The following is a 25239-nucleotide window of genomic DNA, read 5'->3' as shown; positions in this document are numbered from 1 at the left end:
ATATTTATGCATTGAACTATCTTTCGCAATTTACCATAGGCACAAGCAATTAAGCACAAGAAAAAAAATTCAGATGCACTAACTTGTTTACGCTACAGCACTAAGGACCAAGATTCCGCCGAGTTTGCGTACATTGCTTGTGCTTGCATCAGGGAGCCGTTCTTTGTGTGGTCACGCAACGATCCTCTTGTGTGAGACCACAACCGTAAGAGCATTTCATTTTTTCATTTCATTTTATTTATTTCTCACACAAGTATGGCTAAATTACAAGAACAGAGCCAAAGACAGGGGCTTAAATGGCCTAATGGCCTCCCCGCGGGAGACGGGAGGGGGTTAGTAGGGTCAATTTTCACTGGGTATGTGCCGACTGGCAAATATTAAATCAACAGCACCACAGTTCTTTCTGTAGCAAGCAACACGTAAAGGGACAACTAAAGAGGGAATCAGATTACCTGGCTGCGGTGGACCTCCATATCAGTCGGTCGAATGCTCTAACAATTAGGCTTCTACAACTCCTATTGGTATTCAAAGTATACAAAGTGCTCCACTGGGCAATGGCCTGTACAATGACACACAACCATCGGTGGTGATGATTGTGTACTGTGCCAGGAATAAAGATGATGAAAAATTGAAGTTATCCTTGCACTTATCTGGACAATTTAAGCAATTATTGTCTCTGATTTATAGACACCTGACAAAATTCTGGTCAAGGCTTCAATTTAATAAATTGACCTGCTCCCAACTGAGTGGCTTCATAGCTCAGTCAGTAGAGCATTGCACCGGTATCGCAGAGGTCATGGGTTCAAGTCCCGTTGGAGCCACCTGAATTTTTCAGGTATCTATTAGTTAGATAAGTACGTGGATCACGTCAATCTTTTGTCCATAACCCACACTTAAAATACAAATTTCTTTCAAGAAAGATGGTGTTATACTTGCCCAATCAGTTATCAAACCTACAAACCCTTCTCAATGATTTATTAATGCAAAGATAGTTGCCATGGTGCGGCTGTTACCCGGTAGCAGTTCTTAAAATCTCTACTTTTATCTCTTGGTAACAACAGCACACAAGCCAACACTACAGAACAAAGCCAGCCAAATCGACCAATGACAGCATCTGCAGTACATGAGGGATATAACAACCCTTTTAATCCTGAATGCTGTCTAACGCCAGATGATTTTACTAAATACTTGTCAGTGGGCAAAACTGTAAGAAACTGTTGTGTTATAATACTAGAGGTAACAATACATCACAAAGTGAGGGCAATCATTTTTTTCCTAGGATAAGTTTTTTTCTCTAGGTTAACTTTCTTTTTAATGTTTGTTGTGAAGGCTTAAGTAATCTTCCAGCCATTAAAGAAGATATCAAAACGTTTTGGCACGTTAAGGCATGAAAATAAAGAGCATTCAATTTTAGTTCTCTGGTGAGCAAGCTTAAGCACATGTATTTTAAAGAGTTATAATTATTAACTGAAGGTAATTAACCCATTTACACCTCAAATGCCCTAGAACACGCCCACTTGGCAAGTAAAATCCTCTGGCGATAGAGTAAAATCTGTTAAGTCTCACTCCCAGGGGTCAATGGATTAAAGCTTGAGGGTTAGGGTTAGGGTTTAGGGTTATGGGTTAGGGTTACGGTTAGGCTATAAGGGCACTTTCCTTTTGTCAGAACTGGGAAGTCAGATCCATCAGTTTGCAAAGAAAATAGAACAATTTGAAGGAACAATGGAATGACAATCCCTCGCATTCTTCTGGAGGAGTATACATCATCCTTGAAGTGTGTTAATTTGGAAGCGTTGCAGAGTTAGTTCTTCCAAATGCCCGGTCCCGCCGGTCAGTTCTGTCAAATGGAAAGCATCCTAAGTAACATGTGTTAGCTTGTAGTCTTAAAGATAGAGCTTGTATACTTCTTGTGAGTAAACTTCCCTGGACAATTCTAAAAATAAACATCATGTCCTCTAGTGCATAAATAATGTATCCTCTCCAGATATGTTCCTTTGGTTCTTTGTTTCATTTTCATTTGTTCTTTTCCTGTCATATGATTATTTGAAATTTAATGTTGCTAAGTAATATAGTGGCTAACTTGAGAACCAGATGGCTAACTTGGCCTGCATCTTCAAAATCTCTAACAAAAATAATTATTTAACCCTTTCTAATATCTGTGTCCACAAGGTTCATGTATATGACCTTAATTAATGATTAATGATTGGTGGTTGGTTACCCTTAGCAAGTTGTTGCTGCCAGACAGGAGTGAAATAATGGTGAACAAACAGCCACCTACTAGAAAAATAATGGAAATGAAAACTGTAGTGATAGAGTGGGCAATGGGTAGGAATTTGTCATCTCAGCTTGGGCAAATTCTGGGGTTACCAAGCAAGCTTTAGAAAGAACTTCTGATCAATGATCTTCATTTTTTCACAATTAAAAGGATCATAAGTTACAATAATTTATGAAATCAATTCCCCACTGCTTTTAATTTCCATACTGGAGAGTCTAAAAATGGGGCAGCACTAAATGCCGGAATCTGGAATCTGGAATCCGGAATACAGAATCTGGAATCCAGAATCTGGAATCCAGAATCCAGAATCCAGAATCCGGAATCCAGAATCCGGAATCCGGAGACCAAAATTATCCAATTCGCCAGAATTACAACAACTTATCCACTGGATAAATCACTATCCGCTGGATAATTAAACAGTGATTTATCCGTTGGATAGAATGTAATAATGTTTGAAATTTATTACAGAAACAAAGTTGTGTTTTATCGTCTTTCCTTCCTTTGATTATGTTCTAGTGATTACCACAGCCTCCAAAATAAGAGATTTTAAACAGGCTGTGTCATGTTACTTTAGGGTTTTTAGGGGAAATCTGTAGTTAATCACGAGTTTAAAACTTGAAAATGATAATGTGGAATTCCTTTGTCATTAAATCGTTACTTCACACACATGATTCTGAGCAAAAGCGACCTTTATCCAGGCGATTTGGCATAAACTTGAGAAACGTTGGGCAGATTGTTTTCAACATTACCCAGATGCAATCTGTTTGAATCTTGGCCACATCCATGCTTCTCTTTCCTTTTGCTGCATTTCTTTCATGTTGTTCAACAGATTTAAATGGTCATTGTAATGTTTTGTTCTACTTTGAGCATTTTGGGTGTCATGAAATTACATCATTCCAAAGCTCACAGTATGCTCAAACTGCAACAGAATCATCAAAACTTGCTTGTTTCCCGGCCTATTCAATGCTAGTGGGACATCTTGAACGAACGTAATGCACCTATCAATGTTAAGCCACATTGGGGGGGGGGGAAGGCCGGGTATAGGAGGGGGATTCGACATTACATGTCTGCCTGTGGTAGGGGCTTTTGATCATTCGTTGAGTTCCAGGGGTCGGGACTTTTGACTTTAACCGGCCAAGAAAGACTGAAAAATAGTACTGCCATTTTGGAATTACCCAGAAGTCACTACATGTAGAAGCAAACCAATTCTCTGCAATTCCCTCAATGCTATGGACAGAAACTCTAAAGCCTTTTATGAGGCAGTCATCTATATTCACCTTGTGTGCAGTGAATTATATACCAGTAATACCAAAAACGAGACCGAAATACTGAATTTCATTTTTATCCACTCACTATTTGTCACATCATAAGCGGTCACCCCAAAACGCCGACTGCGGACTGTGCAGACCGTGCAGACCAGGGGTAAAATATGGAGTTACCTTCACTATTATTGAGGGCTAACCGTAAACAGGCTAACCTGAATGTTATTTAGGCCTAATTAGGCTACCGATAACCGAATCACAGGAAAAAATAACAGATTCCCATTTTTGGATATTTTAGGGTATTTTGAAGAATACCAACAAAAATCCCAAATTTGGAAGAGTGAGACAAGTCCCAGTCAGGGAACTTGGTTGGGAATTCCCTGGTTGGGACTTGTCTCACTTTGCCAAATTTGAGATTTTTATTGGTATTCTTCAAAATTAGCTTGACCACATCACCACGTTCAAGTCTCTATCTAGAATCTTACAGTTTACATTTACTCAGAGTTTAATACGGTACTTGACTATGGGGATTATAGCAGAGCATACAAGGAGTGGGTAAGTTATGCAGTTGTCGCGATTTGTGGATGTTTCTGGTTTCCGGTTTCCGGATTCCGGTTTTCGGTTTCCGGCTTTTAGTGCTGCCGCTAAAAAAACACATTTAACGGCAGACCAGTGTCAGTCGAAGAAATTTTATTATCTGTCCAATAGTAATTAAGAATGGAGCTTTTGGCAGTCAGATCTCTTGGTGAAAATGTTTTCGAAATGTGAGGAAAAATAAGCTGAAGTTGAATTTTTTTCAATAATTGCAAGCACACTTAAGCCCAAATATAATATTAAGCTGAGCAGCTTGTTCTCCGATTCGACGAACCATATGTGATTGAACTCACCTAAACGAGAAAGATACCGTCCATTTTCTTCAGAACGCTTTTCCTCAGTTATAGCATCAGAAGTAATTTTATCCTTGACAGAGTCGTCGAACCTAACCCATTCTGTTGGACAGGAAAGTAACTAACCATATTCAACCATATTGGTTTTTCAGACAACACGCGGCTACAAAGCCAACTCGAGCGGCCACTAAGGCAAGCAGTGACTGTATGACTGTAAAAAGTGCTTTGAAAATGTACTAGACTTTTTGCGATGAAGCTCAAAGAACTAGAAGGATATCTCCAACAAGTCGATGGTTTTGAAAACCCAAAGGTCAATTTGGAACAATATCCTACAACACCACATATTGCAGCTCATATGTTATATACAATGGACACCACTTTTGGCGACATTAGAGGCAAGCTCGTTGGAGATTTGGGCTGTGGTTGTGGCGTTTTAAGCATCGGCTCTTGTATTCTTGGAAGTGCTATGACTATTGGATTTGACGTGGACTGTGATGCTTTAGAGATCGCTTCTAGGAATTGCGCTGAATTTGAGCTCGAAACTTGTGAACTGGTACAGTGTGATTTGCAACAGATGTCACCTTTTGATAGATGGAGTAAGAAGTTTGACACTATTATAATGAATCCTCCCTTTGGGACAAAGGACAATAAAGGTGATGATTGGTTACAATAACTAGGTTGACAATGATGATCTCATTAGCACATCAAGGGGGGAGCCTCCCATAGCTTTGGACTGAAACCCGTGAGAACTTAGGAACTTGTCAAAAATTAGCAGGGGGTGGGGGCAGGGAAACATAGGAGGGCAACAGTTTTTTGAGCCCTTCAAAAGGGAGGGGCATGAAAAAAGTAGACAGCAAAAGAGGGAGGGTCACAAGAAATTAAACCATGGCGATCTTAAAGGGATACTTAATATTATGTTATAACACAAATACAAACTATGTGTGAAAATCATGCCATACAAAAGATTTCTTGCCATACAAACAAGACAAGCTATTGAAAGTTTTGAACGCAGTCACTGAGTGTATGTATCTTGGTTTCTTGTGGTAGAAACTATAATTATCAACCTATTGAGCCAAAAGCTTTTTTGGTCCTGTTTCTCCAACAGGGATATCACTTGGTTTATCTTTGCCACTTTACTCAAAATCTCCACCCCCATCCCCCTGCTAATATCTGACAAGTCCCTTATTGCCCCCGCAGAGTTTTGGCAGTAGGCACCCTGGGGTTTCAATAACTTCTGAAATAGCCGTCCATGACAGCCCATTGATGGCGGCAGTTAGACAAGTTTATGGTAGCATTTTTAGTGAAAATCAAGGCAAACTAGCTGACGGTGTGCGGCAAAGCAGGCGGCGGTATACTGCCGGTAACCGGCTTCTATTGAAACCCCTGAGTAGGCAACCTAGACGCCCCCACGTAAAAGAAAAAATATTTAAATCAATATGTAAATTGGTAGATATTGTGTAGGGGAAAGCAATCTCGATTTGCTCAACATAGCCCACAAGGTGGTATTGGTATTGCTCAACAGGGGGCGCAAGGTGATATCGGTATTGTTTACCAAGTTTGCGAGGTGTTCTCGGTAACTGGAGTCTCAAGGAGGATCATTATCGAAGTGCTGTTAGATTGAAGGTGAGTAATTTTCTAATATTTACAGCAATTGCTTTTACTTTGAAAATCAAAGATTACAATATCTGATAGAATATCATATTCCCTGGGTCAGAAATCGATTTTTCAGGCACAGATCATAAGCAGGGGTGATGATTTGTCAGACACAAATGAAATCAGAAACTGGCGATAGATGACTCGGCCACAAATTGCTAGAGGCAACCTCAGCTGAGAAAGCAAAAGCATACTCTTAGTATCAACATTTTTTAACAATCTTCAATCATTATTACAACAGTTATTCACAGATAATAATAATAAACCATCCGAATAAAATAACCAAGTTTTGTTCCTATTTTATAGCATTTCAAGGTACTGTGGGAAGAACCATGTGGATCAAAAAGATGACAACGAAAAATGACGACGAAATGTTGCCTTCTAGTCATTGAATGTTCCTGTTCCTGTTTTACTATCATATTTCAAGGCATTTTCCATAATCATGTAAATTGCTTTTCAATTGATAGCGTATCAAATAAACCTTGATGGAAATTGAAAATAAATGCTGTTTGTTGTAGCCCATCCTTCCTTACATCTTTCGCTTTCATTTACCTGCCTAATTACAGGTAGAATAATATGAAGACATCACAATGTGCAGCACATATTAATTATTGGAAAACATCACAACTGCCTTCCATATTATCTAAGTAAGGTGGGGGCAGATGTAGTGAAGATTATTACTAGTATGGGACATTACTAAACAACGAAATAGCGAAACAGCAAAACAAAGCACCAAAACACCATGTATGATCCCACCATACATTGAATACTAACTGACAAAGGGTGGATTTGAGATTAAGCATTGTTTTAGGCCTAATAAGTTATTGCTCCTAATCTCAGTCTTATTCTTAATCCTAATCTTAATCTCAATGAATTAGGAGCAATAACGGTTTAGGCTTAGGCCTAAAACGATATTGAATCTCATTTAGTGTATGGTGTTTTGGTGTTTTGGTGCCTTGTGTCGGTGTTTCGGTGTTTTGGTGTTTCGCTGTTTCATGGTTTAGTAATGCCCACTAGTATGGTAAGGTTGAGAGGGGACTCCCCTCCTCCCCACTTACATACTGACCTGCCGTGATCTTAATACCTTTGAGAAAGGATGATATTTCCAACCTTATCTTTAACCTACAATGTGCAATAAAAAAATTTGCCCGAAAAAGTGTCTTCTGTCACAGATTAATGGCAATGACAGTAATGATAACATTGTAACGCTGACTAGGATTTGTGTGAATACTTGTGATGACTTATGAAAAAATGGAGCTCTTCACAATAAAGGGGCTATGTCACGCAAAATGATGTAATCTTATGATACCCAAACTGCCCAAAAAGTAAAATGGCAAATTGCAATAACCACATAAAACTGTTAAGTAACATAAAAGAAAAAAAAGCAAAAGGAAAGAGAGTCATGGATGGGCAGAAATGGACAAGATTGAAACAAATTGCATTTGGGTAATCTTGAAAAAGTCAGCCCTCGGTTTTTCAAGTTTATGGCAAATTGCCTGGATAAAAGTCGTTTTTTCTCAGAATCATCTTGTTTGTGCTGTAACAATAATGTTATCAATAACAGAATTCCACATAACCATTTTCGAGTTTTAAAGTCATGATGAACTGAAGTTTCCCCAAAACGCCCTAATTAAAAATAACATGACATAGTTTAGTTTTCTCCTAACAGATGAGTCAGCAAAATTTTAAGCAAAATTATAAGCCTTTTGGACTTCAGTATTGACTTGTACCAAGTCATACACTGTAAGATACCAGTAACAATGTTTTCCTTCCTCTGTTTTTCTCCTGATGCTTGTCTTTTGCCTACAACTTGTGAGAATTTACAACAGAAACCTTTTGCCATTTATTTGTTGGAGTGTATATTTGATTTGAAAAAAAAAAAAAAAACAGGGAATCTCAAGATTTCGAAGGGGCCTGCACAGAATTGTTGCTCCCCCACGTCATAAGTAAGAGTGTTCAATTCAATAAATTATTTATTGAATTGAGTATTCTTTCACTTGTAGCTAACTGGCAAGATCATTACAAAATAAAAATGTTGAGCTTCAAGGCTGCTGCCTAAGAAAATTTTAAAGGGGCCCCTCAGAGCTAAACACTGAGAACTTGCGAGCCCAACATATGAAGTGAAAGGTGTTGCTGTGAAAAATTAAGGAGCCCAGAGCTATTCTTTGGGAGCCCCAGGCTACCGGGCTCCTGTTAGGCAACAGCCTTGAGCTTGAGAAAGAAATCAATGCTATTATCTTTAACAAGGAGCCTGACTTGGGCTTCCAAAAGGATGAAAACATTGAGCAGATTTTGTGAACCAAGATTTTCAATATAAAAGTAAAAATTTCAAGGTTAGTATTGTGTTCTTTTTTCTCTCTCAGGTATTGATCTTGTATTTCTACAAAAAGCAATAGCTATGTCCACCACAGCAGTTTACTCGCTTCACAAGACGGCAACTCGAGAACACATCAAGAAAAAGGGGTTTGAATGGGGAATAAAGCTCGATGTATTGGCTGAGCTGAGATTTGACCTAGAAGCAAGCTACAGATTTCACAGGAAAAAGACAGTTGACATTGAGGTAGATTTTATAAGGATAGATTGTTCAGCCAGCTGCTATAATTAGGGACCAGTGATTGATTCTAAAGAAACTGCGGTGAGTGAGTGAAGCTTGGAAATTCAGTTGTTTCAAGTTTGTAGCAGGTCTAGAATACAGGCCACGTTCCGCATGTCATTTTGCATGTCACTGTGCTACAGATAAATAAACATCACCAAAAGTGTCTTCTAGCCCTAATCACTCTACAAAAATATTGTTTCACGTCTAGGGAAAACGTTTGGCTTAGTAGTTCAGCAGCAGAACAGGGATTTCTACTATTGGCCTGGGGTGGTGGAAATGTGGTTGACGTCATAAATAAGTGTTCCCTTTGTGTAAAGTTTGTTGGAAGACGTCACACATGCTTTTTAAAAAACTTTGTTTTCTTGGCAAAACGTTAGATTCAATTAGCAATGGGAGGGTTTGTTAAGCATTCAAAAGGCAAAATCCTGATTTTTCTGTTATCGAAATCTTACAATTCCCATCTGGGAAGTTTAAAGTCCAAAGATTTTAGTCTCCTACTCGGTGGATGTCGAGGGACAATCTGAAAGAAACTAACAGGGAGCGCCGGCACAAGTAATATTATAGCGGGGCACATTCGTGGAAGGAAAGTGCTTCTACCTCTGCGCCAACCCCGCTCCACCAAAAGAACTTAGAAAACTGTAACAAGATCATAGAAAGACGTTTTAAGGTTTTAAGGTTGGCATTTTACCTACATTGCGTTGCTTTTTTTTGTAGTTGAATTAAATTGCATTGGACGACCAAGTTTTATATTTGACTTTTAGTGCATGCATATCAAAGCTCGCCTGAACATTTTCTCGCGCTTTTCTTTGTTACATAATTCAAATTCTTTGAGTTGACTTCAATTAGCATTTCCTCGCTCTGAGTATAAAAGCCCAAATACGTTAAGTTCTATCACGTGGGTGTAAACATTATTCTAACTTGGGAAATGGTGCTTCTAGTTCACCAAATAGTACCACGAAATTGTGAATTATCCTCGGCAATTTGTGTACGTGTGCTATGAAAGGCTCGCTTCCGACTCAAAATTACTAAGTTCCACTTGTCACACTTGGGAAATTTTAGCGTTTAAAAACCACAGAATAAAATAATCACGTACAGTCCTTTGGACTCTGGACTTAGCTTGAGTAAAGTAATTGAAGTAAAAACCAAACATAAAATTAAAAAATACTTTCGTCAATTCGTCAGTCTGTCAGACGCCCGGTCACCGCCCGAAAGTTATCGTGCTGACCATCCTTTATTTTTAAAGTGGCTATATATGCAAAGCGTGTTTTGCCATTTTCTCTCCAAAACTCTTTATGTCCTTTATTGACGTTATTATGGCATTCCCAAAAAGTACTTTCAAATGAAAGAGAAAGATAGCAATTAATTTTTGCAGGAATAGTTCGTTATCTGTGCTGAATTCATGACCTTGTCTCAGTTCGAGAATTTGAAAAATTTGGCGTGAATTATTCGTAGTCGATATGCAACATCTGTTATCCGTAACAACAGCAGATATTGAATGGTCGTGATCAACTAACAGTCTCAAAGATTCATGATTTTGGGTTTTTGATTTAACGACATATTTAGCAGTCGTCGGACTTATCGTCTTCCGGGAGAGATAGCACGACAATACAATGTATAAGTCAGCCTGACCTCTTTGACCCTCTTTCAATATCGTTGAGCCATTCCACAGATTAGGCCTTCTTACTACGCTACAGTTCATTGAATATTCAAGAACTGCTAAGAAAGAAGAAACATGCTGTAGTTTTTTTTTTTTGTAGGGCAGTCACAATATTTTGCAATTACTCTCTCAGGTATATGATGATGGCTAAAATCAGGAGATGTAATGGTTTTATTATTCAACACATTGATGACAAATTTTCTACGTTTATTGAAAAAAAAAAAAAATGGAAAAACTACCATTTTTCTCCGCGACACACAAAATTACGTATATCGCAGGATATTTGTCGAGTACGCACGACGAATATTGGGCGCGCTATGACTTTAATGGACATTGTCACAATGTGTCGAATAATAGTCAACAACTATTCACCTCAGTGGAGGTGGCTAGTGGTGGATATTTACCGAGCCGCGAAGCGAACATTTTTGGGCGCGAATTCCGCGCGAATTTCTTGGAGGTGAATAGTTAACAATTATTCCATGAGCGCGCGTTGGATATGAGATGGTAAATAGCCAACGAGGCGCGTAGCGCCGAGTTGGCTATAACCAGTCTCATATCCAACAAGCGCGAATGGAATAATTGTTTTATTAAATTCCTTAAACTCGAAAAATTTGGAAGTACGAAATACGAGCGGAAAAAGCGAGCAAATCCGAGCGAAATCGAAAAAAAACTTGATGAGAACTGATGCGATGTTGTGTAATACCTTGATGTCAGACAGACGCAGGCTCATCACAAAAACATTTCTTGCATTTTCGCGTACTTCTAAACGTCGGAATTGATCCAAACTTACCACAACAAAAAGTTTTTTTTTCCCTTTTTTGCTTTATTCAAAGATAAATTTCGCTTTCCGGCGAAAGCATTTTTAGTTTAGCAACGCTTAACGCAAACAGTTACCATATAAGGTCAAACCAAGGTATATGAGCTGATAACTGAGATTGAGTGAACCAATCAGAGCACGCGAAATGCATTATTCGAGGTTGAGAATTTAATAACAAAAGATATCCGGAGTTTGAGAAGGCAATCAGCGCGCGCGTTCAACGCTATCCACTGTTTTGGTATACTAATAAAAAGTATTTGCATTTGAAAATTGCCTCAATTGCAAGCTATTTTAGTTCCAGTCCAATACTGAGAATACGAATATGGTCTATTTAAACGCTAATGCGATAAATTATACTTTTGTTTTTAAAGCTTATTTTCTTGTGTTCTTGTCTCCATTTGTTCAATATTCGTACTCTACGAGGGAGAGTAGAGACTGTTAGAGAGCACTGGTCTGAAGATGTCAACGTCAGAAGAAACCCTGGACGCGGGCACCACTTCCAGAGGCGATTTGGGCCTACTTGGTCTAAACAGGGCAGTTTCCTTCCTTTCGCACGGGTTTCTAGAAGGAGGAAATTTGAATAAGAATGAAGGAAACAAGAACATAGGAATTACACTTTTCTCACAGAGCTACGAATCGTAAACGTATTTTTGAACAAAAACCATACGGGTGTGCATGCCCGAGTGCTATGATTGAACGGGCCTGAACTTTTTAGATGTTCTTGTGGCCTTGCTTCTATCTCCCGGTTTTATCTATACTGATGATTAACTAGATTAACTAACACCATAGTTGATCGAGGGACTGGTTATGATACTTAAAACCTTCAAAAGCGAGAATAGTGTTGTCGCGATCGATGTTGAATTGACCGTGACAGTGCACAATCTTTTGTTTTCGCTTCAAAATTTAAATGAAGTTTCCTTGTTGTAGATGCCCCAGTGCGCAAATTGCTCTCCAGTATGGCGGCTTTTGTACCATGTGATCGCCAGCTGCTAACGGTCCATTACTTCAACGCCATCAATGTAACACGATACAGATCCAGACACCAAACTATTGTAATTGATACCCCCCCCCCCAAAAAAAATAAATAAATAAATTAAAACGAACAAAGAAATCGGAATTCTGTCTTAAACAGAGTAGGAAAATCAGCGATATTTGTCTTAAACAGGGACAGGGTATGATGGGCCGCGCCGCACCCCCTCACCCAGGGATATATCGTGTCCCCCCCCGGGGGGGGTTTGTCCTTAACAGATTATGAGATTTTACACACATCCGTTGTCGTTGAAAGAGTGAAAAGACATTAAACGACATTCCAGTAAGGTACATAATTAAAAGCAATTATAAAGCTTGAACGAGTTCTTGGAGCGTGTCAAGCTCCACGTGAAATCTGAAATAACAGTGATGAAATAAGATGGGAAAGCAAGTTGATAGCAACGCATTAAATGTTCACTGAAGAGATACAAAGCAGGAGAGTTTTCAACGTTTCATACGATTGAAGGGCGAGTTTTGTGTATGAATCGTTATCCATGTTCATCAGCCGTATATCTTTGCGGTCAAATCAAATTCACATAAGAATGATTCGTTTTTTTGCCTTTTGTCAAGACTGAGAGAGGACACCGTATGCATTTAGAATCCAGACCTTTTGAGCTCATTAAGTGATTTCTGAGTCCTTTCGCGCAAATTCACACAGAAAACTTTAATAGTTTTATATCTTGTTTTCATTTCACTGTAGACCAGCCCCAGAACGGTTTCAAACGCGTAAGGACATCATGTGTAACCACGAAAAATGGTTACTTAAAGAAAATATTGGCCTCGTTTAAGTTTCCTAATGGACTTCAAAAAGATGCTCAATTCATTAGACATTATTTAATGTATTTCTGTGTTTATAAAACTCTTTTGTCCTTTCCAGCTTGCATTATGTAAAATACATTAATTTAATATGTCGACGACTTAAATCTTTTACTGATAGTCCAAATAAATAAATCTGTTTACATAAAATGCAGTTAGTGATAAAGGCATTCGTTGTTTACTTTGGCAAGGTTTTGACCATCACAGCGGTTTGGAGCCTGTCTGAAGAAATAAATCCTTTAATTCTCTGGCATAAATCATGCAATCCTTGCATTAAGCCAATAAGATTGGCATCCGGGAAGCAATTCTAGAAATTTATAATCGGAAAAAGGCAACGCCAATGAAAACAAGTTTAAACAAAACGTTGCTCATTTTCAAGGGGCGAACCTCGATCACTTTTCTTCAAGTTTTGTATCGTCATAAAGTCAAAGCTTTCAAAATCACGTAACTTGAAGCCAAGTTAAATTTTCTTTCTAGGCTAGAAATATTCGTTCTCTTACCATTTTCTATTTACCAAATTTGATTCAAGTAATGTTGGAAAATATCTTAAAGTTAATAAAGCCGGGGCAAATGAACAGTTATTGTTTCGTAATCCTTGGATTCGTTGCGTTTGCCGAAGCTGTCAATGTCGCCTTGAAAACCTAATTTGTCCAATTTCAATGCTCCGGACCTTTTCTCTTTGGGCACAGCTAAATGTCCCTTATCAAATTTTCGTCGTGATTCTTGTCTCGTGATATCAGCGACCGCGGAGACTCTGATCTTCGGTAACTTTATGTGGTCTTTCGTTTCCTTGCCGACTTCTTCTAAATTTATTATGTGGTCCCTTAACCCTGTTGAGGCGTTTATTTCCGTTCTTATCTCTCCGAGATTGCTAAACTGAGCTTGCAGTCTTAACCTTTCCTGCTTTCGTTGTCTGTACAAGCCATCGAGTTTGTCCAAGATCTCGACATGACCAGCACCCATAAGATCTTTATACATTATTCGACGAGCTTTGTACCGTTCGATTAACTTTTCGAAAGAATCAGGGTTTGTTTTCTTCTCCCGATGGTTTTCTTTCTTGTCAACAAATCTCTCCATAGGGACAATTTCCTTTGTCCCTGCTGAGCTGTATTTAGCCGGAACGTGTGATTTCTCAGGCGTACTTAACACCTCTTTGTGATGATTAACTGATTCGCTTGCGAAGAACAACTGGTTTCGAAGGCTTTCTGCTGGCTTCAGTGATGTGATGACTTTAAAATGTCCGAATTTGTCGTAGCCGTACGAAGCCTTTTGTGCGAAGACCATCAAAGGTCCATCTCGACCGTTGTGTTCAAACTTGGATAAATTTAATCCTTTAGTGTCGCATGACAGTGTAGTTTGCTTTCCTTTTACAATAGCTGATTTGATTCTATCGCTGTGGAGTCCTGTGTTGGATTTGACCACTGGAATGTCGACGTCCTTGAACTGTTTCGTCTCAATTCGCACTTTACTCCACTCCGTCATGTTTTCGTGTGGAAAACCTATACTTTTTTCCCTTTCATTTCCGTCTGAGTGATTAGTGATAATGTGGCGACCCATTGTTTTGTCTCATCCCACTTGATTGGCTTGGAAAGCAAGCTTACGATCGACCATGAGTGCAAAATGCATTCCATAAATTACATGCATAAATTACATATAGTTGCCCTGAGGTTAAACTACTTGAAGAACTTTGAGATTCAGGCGGGAAGGAAAGACTATGGTTTCTTACCGACTCGCGTTTAAATTTTGCTGTCGGTTTTCTTTCGTCTAACTCTAAGGGCTGATGTGGGGAATGGAAAATGTCCAAATTTGGCGCTCTGCTCTCTCAGCAGTAATTACATGCAACATGAAGCGGTATGGCGGGAAACTAAACAAAAGATACCGGAAGTTCTTAAATGTGTAGGCGTAAAAACAAGATCACTGTCGCGGATGGTCCGTTGTGTGAATGGACGTGGCAGTCTTCCATAGCGTGACTCAAACCAATCAATGATAGCATACAAAATCATGCCATTTTACACTTCTGTGAAACAGTATATCTCACGTTTCCGTGGGGAGGGATTCCCTACGCATTTGTCATTCTCGAATTACGATAAACATTTGCTCCGTCCTCTGAAACGGCTGATAGTGGATGTATCGCCTGTTACGAAGAAACCGTTTGGAACAATAACGTTCGTGTGATCATCGCTTTAATTAAGTGAGCTGGGAAAGGTTACAGTGGCTTGTAGCAATGGCCAGTGTGAATTCTCGAGCAGAATTGATTCCGAACAGAGCGTTTACTCCGACTGGAAGCGATGAGTTGATGATGATGGATGACGATCCAGATTTTCAAGCCAAGATGCCTCTGACGCCGAAGCGACATCACTCTTCTTACGAAAACATGAATGGCCATCGTTTTGCTGACGACACCCACCAATACGAAGACCCTGGCAAGCTGAGGGATGCAGTCTTTCGAGGAAAACCTGCTCCACCAGAGCCCAAAAAATCTGGGACTAAGAGGCCGAGGAAAAAAGTCAACGAAACGTATGAAGCCGTCCAGACTAAGCAGCGGAGAAGGACTTTCACGAATGACTCAGAGTTTTCCGATGGATACCGCAAGGATCGTTGGTCTACATTCTTCAAGATTCTGGCTTTTGCTGCGTGTATTTTTGCACTGGCAGCTTTAGCGGTGACTCTCATGCTTATGCTGGGAATTTTGTCCACGCCAGCTTGCCAAGAATGCACGAAAAAAGAAGTTGTACCGGGGTCAGATGAAAGTGGTGTGCGAGATGCGCAAGTTTCGGAATCGACGCAAGAATTACGGCAAATGCTGGAGGAACTGAAGTCTAACATGACCGACATGAACTTGGCCGTGAAGGAGAAGGATGCGCTGATCTCGCAGCTTGAGAAGCGAGACTTGGAGCACACCAACAGAATCGATGAGCTGGAGAAAATAGCTGAAAATCTGAAGTTAGCTTCCAAGAACTCGACGATGATTGTCGTCAAAAGTGGACAAAGAGAGCCACAAGGACCGCCAGGGCCCCCTGGGAATCCGGGTCCAAAGGGTGAAGATGGTTTGGACGGAGTTCCAGGGAAGCCAGGAGTGGGGAATATGTCTTTGTGCGTATACAGAGAACTGGAGAGCACTCCTTTCACCGCATCGATAACGGGATTCGGGCAAAATGTGGTCTTAACCGAACCAAACGGATACAGAATCGTCAGCGTTACTTGTTCAACACGTGGGGCTTCGGAATATAATTTAAAGAGCGAATTAAACTCGGAATTACAAGTGAGACAGTACGAATGTGACTGCCGGGGAAAATCCTCTGTTTTTACTGGAGATGGACGGCTATCTTATTGCATTTTGCATTACTGGATGTGTCCAATTATTTCATAAGTATTAATGGTAAAACACTATTATTGCAATTTTTAATGATATGAGAGACGCCACGCCTGGTTCAAGTCAAAGTTTCACTTCAGTGAACTCCTAAATTTTCATAGAATTATCCGAATGTACAGACTCAAGGCATGCATTATGTTATGTTGAAGATCTGCCAGCTCCTGTGGGGTTTATCAAAATTATTGCATCAAATTACTATATTTCAATATTTTTTGGCTTGTTCGAATTCATTGTAAATTAATCTAACTTAACGAATTCGGAATGCCTTTGTTTATAGCTTTCTCTTTTGTCATTTTTGTGAATATATCAATAAGTCTCCAAGGGTTGGAAGGAATTCACTATTTGCAAGAATTTTTTTACAATTTTTTATCCGCTTTTCAATGAAATTGTTTTTTTATGCAATAATTTGCAAGAATTTTTTTACAATTTTTTATCCGCTTTTCAGTCAAATTGTTTTTTTATGCAATAATTTCATGGGGTTGTCTTTTATCTCTGTTGAGAAATTCCAGTGCATGAAGCCATTGTTTGACAATGATTTGATCTTGTACATGCATTCAGCATGATTTTACTCTAAATATTCATACAAACTGTGTATTAAAATTTTTGGTGCCTGGCTTACACAACCGCGTAATTGTTCAAGTCATAAACTGCATTGAAATAATAATTAAAATAAGATGCTCTGTAATTTTTCGGTTTCGCACAAATTATCTTGTAAACAAATGTTATTTAAAACAAGCGTGAGCATTATTTTGCTTTCCACGTTCCTCGGAATAATGTTCTGCGTAAACGTCGTTGTTCAAACAATTAGTTTAATAGAATGTACTGTGTCTCGACATGTCTCTGTCTGCAATTTTCGCGGTGTGTACCAAAGGCCAAGTTATGCTCAGGTGGAACACCATAAAAGGTATCCATGTCGAAGATAATACTCTTCCGCCTCTTCAAGGTGACAGATAACACATCTACGTGAATTCATATCTGTATCTCTTTGTTATGGTCATTGATACAATAGAGAAATAAAGTGGACAAGGAGAATAGCCGATGACATTGTAGCATTACTTTGTGTTCCTTACAGACGCTAAGAGCGCCACTGGAAAGCAATGCTCGGCGAGGTTCAAAGTCTGCAGATGCGTCTAGTAAAGTTGCACATCCTATTATTACAAAAATAATAAATCCGGATGGATTTTTCACTTTTCGTAAAAAATGAAAGCCTTCTTTGCGAAGTGTTTTGTCCAGCTAGGTTGATTGATTAGTTTTTGTGTTTGAAGAAAAAAATTCGTTTTCGATCGTCGCTTTCGGCCTGAGTGATTTGCAGCCAGCTGCATTATTGACTCTTCTGTCATCCGGTGCGGGCATAAACGCATCTGTTAGTTTTTGAGACTAAAATTAAAGTTGAATTCAGTCATCCTATACAAAGCCTTTTAAAAATGTAAACTGGCGACCTTTTGTCATTTTAGTAACTGCAGAATAGACCTCCCAATCTGGAGGACAAAACAAGATTGTTTTGCATTTGAAAGGTTTGTTTTTCTCAAGGGACAAAACAATGGTTGTCCTCCAGATTGGGAGTTACTGAAATGGGTCTTCCATTAATTGTGTTCTTTTGGCGGCAACGTCTGAAGAACGAGGTATGTGACAATACATCTTATTCACAAAGTGCAAATAAGTGACCGGGTATAGTATTCTGCAGTTTATCTTAAAACGAGTCCATATTTCTGTTGGTGAACGCACAAAAGTAAGATTGTGGGAGATCTGCCGTTGTTCTTCACTAACGTAGCGGTGATGACGTAACGGGAAAAAATCTTTGTAAATTTTCGCATGCGCGTTGACAAAGTTGAGCGTTCGATATCGAGTCTGGCCATGTGAAAACACAAGCAAGCTTTTTGCAGTTTATGTATTTTTACAATTAAAATCTTTGTTCTAAGTCTAAAAGTCTCTATCGCTTTGCAGTTTTTGTTTAGAGCGGTTTCCTGTTTACTTCAGTGTACTCTTCTGTTTGGGAAATGAAAAACAGGAAAAAATTGAATTCCAATGACTAAATGACTAAGTTGGCCACACAGGAACAATTGAACCCATCCCTGTTAAAAGTTGAACAAACACCTCTTGTTCACGATTACTTGGTGTAATTCCCGATAAAAAAATACATCCCTGTATTTAGTGGGCGGGCAAAGAACTTTCTATTTCTTCCTGAACAATTGATAGGACTACAATAGATAGTTCATGTTGCCTCATCGGCGTCACATGAATGTTGTTTGACGAAAAAAAGATCGAGAAGGTCTATTTTGGGGTCTGGGGCAGAACTTTCTTATTTTCTTTGCGATTTGAGCCTGAAAATGTTCTTAACGTGTTCATAAAGTTGTGTGTTGTATACTAAGTTAGACTACAGAACCAGAGTTCAATGTTCTGTAGTATATCATGAAATGAGAAAACCACATTGTTAATCTTGCAAAACGTACCTGAGTTTTAACATTTTTCTTTTGCATTTCTTTATTCTTCTACCAAAACGAAAAACCCAAATGTGCCGCAAAATAAAGACGTTCTTAACTGACTCTCAGCCTGGGTCTGTTCTGAGTATATTCTTAAAAATTTGGTTAATATAATATCTCAGCCTAAACGTTACTGATGGAAAAGGTAAATTCTCATAAAAAAGGGTTATTCAGTTTTTCAGTTTTATTACTGGGTAAAGCTTAAGTTGCTCTGATCGCCGCGACATAAATGTTTGTTGACGACACCAAAATTCTTTTCTTCATACACTATCATTTGTCTCACGAGATGACATTGCAAACCAGCTATTGCAAGAATGCCATCTTTCGAGATTTCTGACCTAGCATCATGTTTATTCAGGAATTAGTGTAATGCCTAGCTCCCACTGGTATCCAAACTCTGTGGATCCCGCTGGTTAAAAATCCTTTCCCTGGTAAGGAGTATGAGTTGTATGCCTGTGTTATCACTGATAAATAAAGTATCTGCAACAATCAATATGTCAAAGAATGGCCTTTCATTCCTAAGAGAAAAAAAGAAATTCATATTAATTTCGCAACAGAAGTAAACAGTGCTCGCTTTAGAAGCCAAGATTTTCGTAAGATGCGTCAACGTTGTGTGAGTTCTTAACAAAATTGGTCTTTCACAGAGGAATTCGTGAAAGTTCAGTTGTGATCGTAGTTTGAAAGTTTACATTTTTGCAATTACACCAGTCCACTCAAATACCATTCTCTAGCATGCATCGTGCAACAAAACGTCTTGCGAAATTATTAGAATCTTCACCAACTTGACTTTGCCAAAGACATCAAGATTATAATTTTAATTAATGCCTTGTTTTATTTTCCTCAGAGAGGATTTCGATGTGTGTCGATAGGATAGAGGATAAAGCATGCATATCTATTGTATGAACATCATTCAACGCATTTTACCTTGGTTGTGTTTTCACTAGGACAATTTTAACTAGATAAAGCCGGAAAAGTCCGGAAATACAGTGAAAACACCTCGTCTTGGTTTTAGCTTGTTATTAAAAAATGCAAGCTGTTTTCACAAGCAAAAACAAGGGATTTTCTCGCCTTTACGAGCGGAAATTCACGCAGAGTTATACTACCTCGCGAGATGGCATAACTTGTCCTGATGAACACCGCAGCCAATCGTGCCGCGCGTCTTGACAGAAGCCTGTGGTGATGTCATTTTCCCTCTTTACAGACAAGTCCCTCGCGGTTGAGCTTGAGAAATTCAAAAAGGAAAACGATTTCAACAGTCATTTCTTTCGATTTACAATCCCCCGACCCCACTGGATTCTCCATTTCTTCGGCCAGGTCCTTAAACCGAAATTGTGGTCTTGGATAAGCCTACATATATGTAGTCTTGCTCTTATGGCGCTGAATGTTGTTTCATTGTTGGATTGACAGAATTATTTAAAACTTTTCGTCGCATCTTCCTTATTTGTAAGGAAATAAGCCTCATTGGCTCCTTCTACTTGTCAAAAATACAGCGAAAATAATCACAAGAGAAGTCATTCCAAGCACTACGGCCCCTTTCATTTTTTTATTATGGCGCGCTTTTGCAATTTGAATCCTCTGAGTTAGCGGCTTAGATTTCGGGTTAAATTTCACAGTGAAAACAGTTGTCACTTTTAGCTAGTAAAAGTCGGTTTCTAAACAAAGCCTGGAAAGAATGTTCAGCTAGTTAATCGGCCTAGTGAAAACACAACCCTTGTTTTGTCAGAGAGGCAGAAACTACAATAGGTGTTACCCTATCCATGAATGGCGTTGACAATTTCGTGGAAAACCGGACCTCTGCGTCGCGATAATTCCGACATGTTATACGATATCCAGGAATTAATTAGAGAGATTTATCTCGAGATATATTTCTGACACAAGTGTTCTTGACACCTAATAATGTCTGTTATGTCACATGTCCCTAAAGCCTTCCTTTCTAAGAATCGAAGGACGACTTGTCTGATCGGTAAATTTCTTATTTTTTCAAGAATCAAGGAAAGGCGTGTATCTTTGCATCTCTTCAGTTGCTGACGAAGATGCTTGGAAAACAAACAAAGGGAAAACTTAGAAATTTTCAGTACCAGAAACTCCAGCATGGATTTGTTTCATTCTAGTTAAGGAGGGACGTTTAGCCGGGTTTCTCTAAAATTAAAACGAGAAGTGTCCGTTATTAACCCTTAAGTTTAATAGGCAATCGTCAAGACTGTTAGAAGATCTCTTCGACAGAAAGCGTGGTACAACTTTGGGACGAATGCAACTCCTCTGTTAGAGCCCCCAAAGGAAAAAATGCTTCCCACACTCGGAGGAAGATCTCTTGACGCAGCGGCTCCAGTGTTATGGAATGATTTCCATGCTCACTTACGTGAAATTTGTTCGCTAGTAGTGTTCAAAAAGAAATTGAAGACGCGCCTTTATTAACCCTTAAAAGTTTTGTGGTTTGTATTTTATCATTGTATTGTTTTTCATCGTGAGACTATGTTTATTCTTTAGATCGGGCATTTTTAGTTAGCAAAGTATGTTATGTTAAAGTCCTGTTGATCAGGACATGTAAGAGTTTACTCCACATGTAAATAACGCTCTATATCATATATGAGTGTTAAATTAAATTAAATTAAATTAAATATTTTGACATTCTACAGGGAGACCAAAATGGGGTGATTGTCTTAAAACCTACTCACTTCTTGTAAAAATATTGTGATTATCTCAGTGTGTGATTATCTCAGATGTGTAACTGTTTTTATAGTCAAACTGCAGGGCGCAAGTCTTTTGGGTGAAGCGATGGAGACTTTTATATATCATGATTGTTTGCTTTAGAGCTTCAATTTTAGAGCTGATAAGAACTATTATACCAAAATACTATTCATAAAACTAATTTTCAGTGCATATCCACACAATAGTTAGTGAAGAACAGCTATTCGTAAGCCTGCTGGTCTTTAAGAGAAGTCGATAGCTCTCCTCTCTAACAAATATGTCCCCATGATACACAGAGTTTCACGAAGTCGAGACACTACGTGACTGCAATGAATGTCTATTGTATTTGACGAAGCGGGGATGGAACTTCCTTCGATGTGGGGTATTATTTTTTTGGTCTCCTTCTCCGCTTTTCCGTTGTTATTTACTACAGGCCTGGACATGTAGCACCTGGGTCAAGTTATCAAAGCGCTTTGGTATTGGTAATCAAAACAGATATCGTTTTTGGTGCAATCTTGTAAGAGAACAGAAGATATATATCAAGTGACTGACTGGTGTTACCTTGAAAACGAATGAATTTTACTTACGAACTACGTGTTTTTTATTTAATACTACAAAAATTTCCCATCTTAAATACTTTGGAGATACTGTGATAATATCTAAAAGGAATTTATCCAGTCTCTTGCTTGGAGTATATGTATTTTAGTTTCTTGTCTACTTTTCCTTTTGTAAACAAGAGGCATCACGGTTTGTCATGTCTAAATCCAGAAGAGACGCTTTCATTCAGCGATTGGAATTAAAATGACTCTTTCATGCGAAAGTGAATCAGCAGAAATTTTGCTTTGTAATTCCACCTTTAATTTTAGCTGAAGTCACCGGTGCGGTATGCAGTTGTCGACACTCCGGCTAGCCCACTAATAACTTTACTTGTCATCATTTCACTAATTGTTTCATGAAAAAAAATATCCGGCGGAGATGTCGCCGTGTATACACATGGACAAAGGTCGTTTCTCGAGAGGCGTTAATAGTCGCATGATAAAAGTTGACCACTCCCCTTGAGGATCATTGAGGACAAAAGTATTACGAAGCCCAGTTGTAGGAAGGCAAGCCAGTTTTCTTCCTACAAACGGGCAGTCAATTTTTCCTTCTTCATTTTCTTAGCGGTAAAGATGATTTTGACAACTGAGTACTGCATAGCCAAGCAATGTTCACAATCATAATTAAGCGAGGTACGATCGTCCGGGTGAGTGTAGTCCTGAAAAGGACTGTTTGAGATGACATTGACTGACGTTTCGACAACCTGAGCGGAAGTCATCTAGTCACTCAGGTTGTCGAAACGTCAGTCAATGTCATCTCAAACAGTCCTTCTCAGTAACCCAGACGATCGCACTTCACTTAATTATGAGATGACTCCTGGGTTCAAACCATTTTCAATCTTCACAATGTTCACGTCAGTGTTGTATAATGTGTACAAACTCAAGGTGAAATCGAATCATACTAGACCAACCAATATTTTTGTAGTCTGAGGCATCTTAATGAAGAAAATCGAGAGAAATGATTATAAACATTAGCAGAGTGTTGCATTAGACATACATAGCAAACCAGATCGCTTTGAATCAGGGGCACCCAACGTCAATTTTCGGAAAATATCTGTTCGGAAGACGATTTGAGATCTAGAATTTTCGGAACATATGTTGTAAAATTTCTTGCTTGCCTGCCTGTCCTAGGATTTTCGAACATCTAAAAAATGGTATAATTGCTCTATTTTGACGGATTTTTACCCTAAAAAGGTCAGCTAGAATTTTCGGGAGCCCTTTTTCTGGCTGAAATTTTCGAAAAGGTAACTTTTGATCCCTATAATTTTCGGATCACTAGACTTTCAGCTAGGAAATCCGAACAGATGAAAAATTTTTAGGGGATAAAAATATGCCTGTAAGGTGAAATACGAAACTACAACAGCAGATCAAAGAAAAACTTTTTCTAGACGCCACAGACACGACAGTTGACAGATGAATGTCACAGAGTATCACAGATTATGACGCCTTCACTAACGACAAGAAAAATTCTCTGCCTGATACGATACTTACAGTAAAGTTCCGCTGCGTCCCCTCATGAATTTGAGATCTAGAATTTTCGGAACTTCTTGCTCGCCTGCCTGTCCTAGGATTTTTGAACATCTAAAAAAGGGTATAATTGCCCATTTTTAAAGGATTTTTACTCTAAAAAGGTCACCTAGAATTTTTGGGAGCCTTTTTTCGGCCTATAATTTTCGGATCACTAGACTTTCTGCTGGGAAATCCGAACAGATGAAAAATTTTTAGGGTGTAAAAATATGCCTGTATCTACCGTTTAAATACCAAAATACGTTTAACAACTGTATGTTTAAGTGGTTTTGAACGATATTCTCGTTGGGTGCCCCTGATGAAATTGTCTCCGCTTTAGAAATTTAGATTGCAAAATAAAAATACAAACAGACAACCAAACAAGGCTAGTTTCAAACGGTGACAAAACAAAATAACAGTCTGTGGGTTCAGGCAAATAATTTGTGTTTTCTTTTGTTTCAAATAAGAAAAAGTTGAATTTATTTTCCTGAGCGTCGACTCAAGTGTTTTTTCGTGAGCAGTTCTGAAGTGGGTTGCTGCCGACGGCAGTTCGGTTCCAGATGTAAATTCTTATGATTTCTTAAAACCACCCATCTAAATTAAAACTGAACAACTCTCACATCATTGCATTTGGTTACAATCATTTTTAAGGACAGGTATATGTAGTTAAGTCATTTTACATTCTTCTTTTAATTGACTCAGTTGTAATCAAGGGATAACAGGTCTTGCGAGCTCTTGGCACGCAAATTCGAGATATTCTTGTGTTGCTGCCAATTTTGTGAAAATTGTCAACCTTCCAGGGCGTGGCCGGGAATGCGTGGTCTGATGGTCACCTCAGATCACCTTACTTAGGCATGCGTGGGTAACAAAATACAAATAGATTTATGCGTTATCCTGCTTATCACGGCATTAGTGTCATGTAATATATTTTAAAACACATTAAAAAACACCGGAAGCAAGACACAAAAGTTCATACGAAATGGGAAAAGTCACAGGACATAACACACGTTATTTTAATTATAGTGAAAATATACTTAGCCTTACGGCTAGTTTACGGATATCCTACGACCATTGTTTACTAGCGTAAGATCAAAATAAAGTATCTTGCAACAGTAATGGTGAGAATATCAGCTATAATATAAATATATAAAAATTAAAAGTGTGCTCAGGTGCCTACGATGTAACAAAAGTTTAAAACGTGAAACTTCGAACCTTGCCAACAAAATCCGGCTTGGTTCCAGCAGGTCTTCGTATATCGTCTGGTCACGTGCGTCCCAGTGTTTCTCGACGTAATAACGAAAAGCCCTGGGAACGAGGTTGCACTTTACACCATATTTGGTGTTCGCCCCTCAACGACTTTTTTGTCATTTTTTCGAAAATGAACTTGGGTGGAAACAATCACTAATGTTTCCATGACGAATTCGACTGCCGCCAAGAGAACAGGCTGATGTTGTCATGGAAACATTTGATTGACGTCCAGCCAAATTTAGAATTGGAAAATGCAACTCCCCATTTACTGAAAAGTCATATCCACTCACATATCCTATATTAATCCTGTGCGCTAGGAAAAGGACCTTATTGTATGACTCCGTTTCAACATCCTT

General features: G+C 38.8%; 3 protein-coding genes across 3 annotated transcripts; 2 read left to right on the top strand and 1 right to left on the bottom strand.

Annotated features, from left to right (window-relative positions):
• Positions 1–4590: 4590 nt before the first annotated feature.
• LOC137980317 (rRNA N6-adenosine-methyltransferase METTL5-like) lies at positions 4591–9414 on the top strand. Its single transcript, XM_068827733.1, has 2 exons — positions 4591–5077; positions 8441–9414. Exons 1-2 carry the CDS (start codon positions 4675–4677, stop codon positions 8680–8682), a joined length of 645 nt encoding a protein of 214 aa, XP_068683834.1. The 5' UTR covers positions 4591–4674; the 3' UTR covers positions 8683–9414.
• Positions 9415–12995: 3581 nt separating this feature from the next.
• On the bottom strand, positions 12996–14549 carry LOC137980316 (uncharacterized). The gene has a single exon (XM_068827732.1). The coding sequence runs from the start codon at positions 14547–14549 to the stop codon at positions 13545–13547; it is 1005 nt and encodes a 334-aa protein (XP_068683833.1). The 3' UTR covers positions 12996–13544.
• Positions 14550–15216: 667 nt separating this feature from the next.
• LOC137980315 (uncharacterized) lies at positions 15217–17405 on the top strand. Its single transcript, XM_068827731.1, has one exon. It carries the CDS (start codon positions 15217–15219, stop codon positions 16360–16362), a length of 1146 nt encoding a protein of 381 aa, XP_068683832.1. The 3' UTR covers positions 16363–17405.
• Positions 17406–25239: the final 7834 nt, after the last annotated feature.

This window comes from Montipora foliosa, chromosome 12 (genome assembly GCF_036669935.1).
Source record: "Montipora foliosa isolate CH-2021 chromosome 12, ASM3666993v2, whole genome shotgun sequence".
In the NCBI taxonomy this organism is placed as follows: domain Eukaryota; kingdom Metazoa; phylum Cnidaria; class Anthozoa; order Scleractinia; family Acroporidae; genus Montipora; species Montipora foliosa.
The sequence above is the reverse complement of the archived record's forward strand: the minus strand, read 5'-3'. Positions and strand labels throughout refer to the sequence as shown.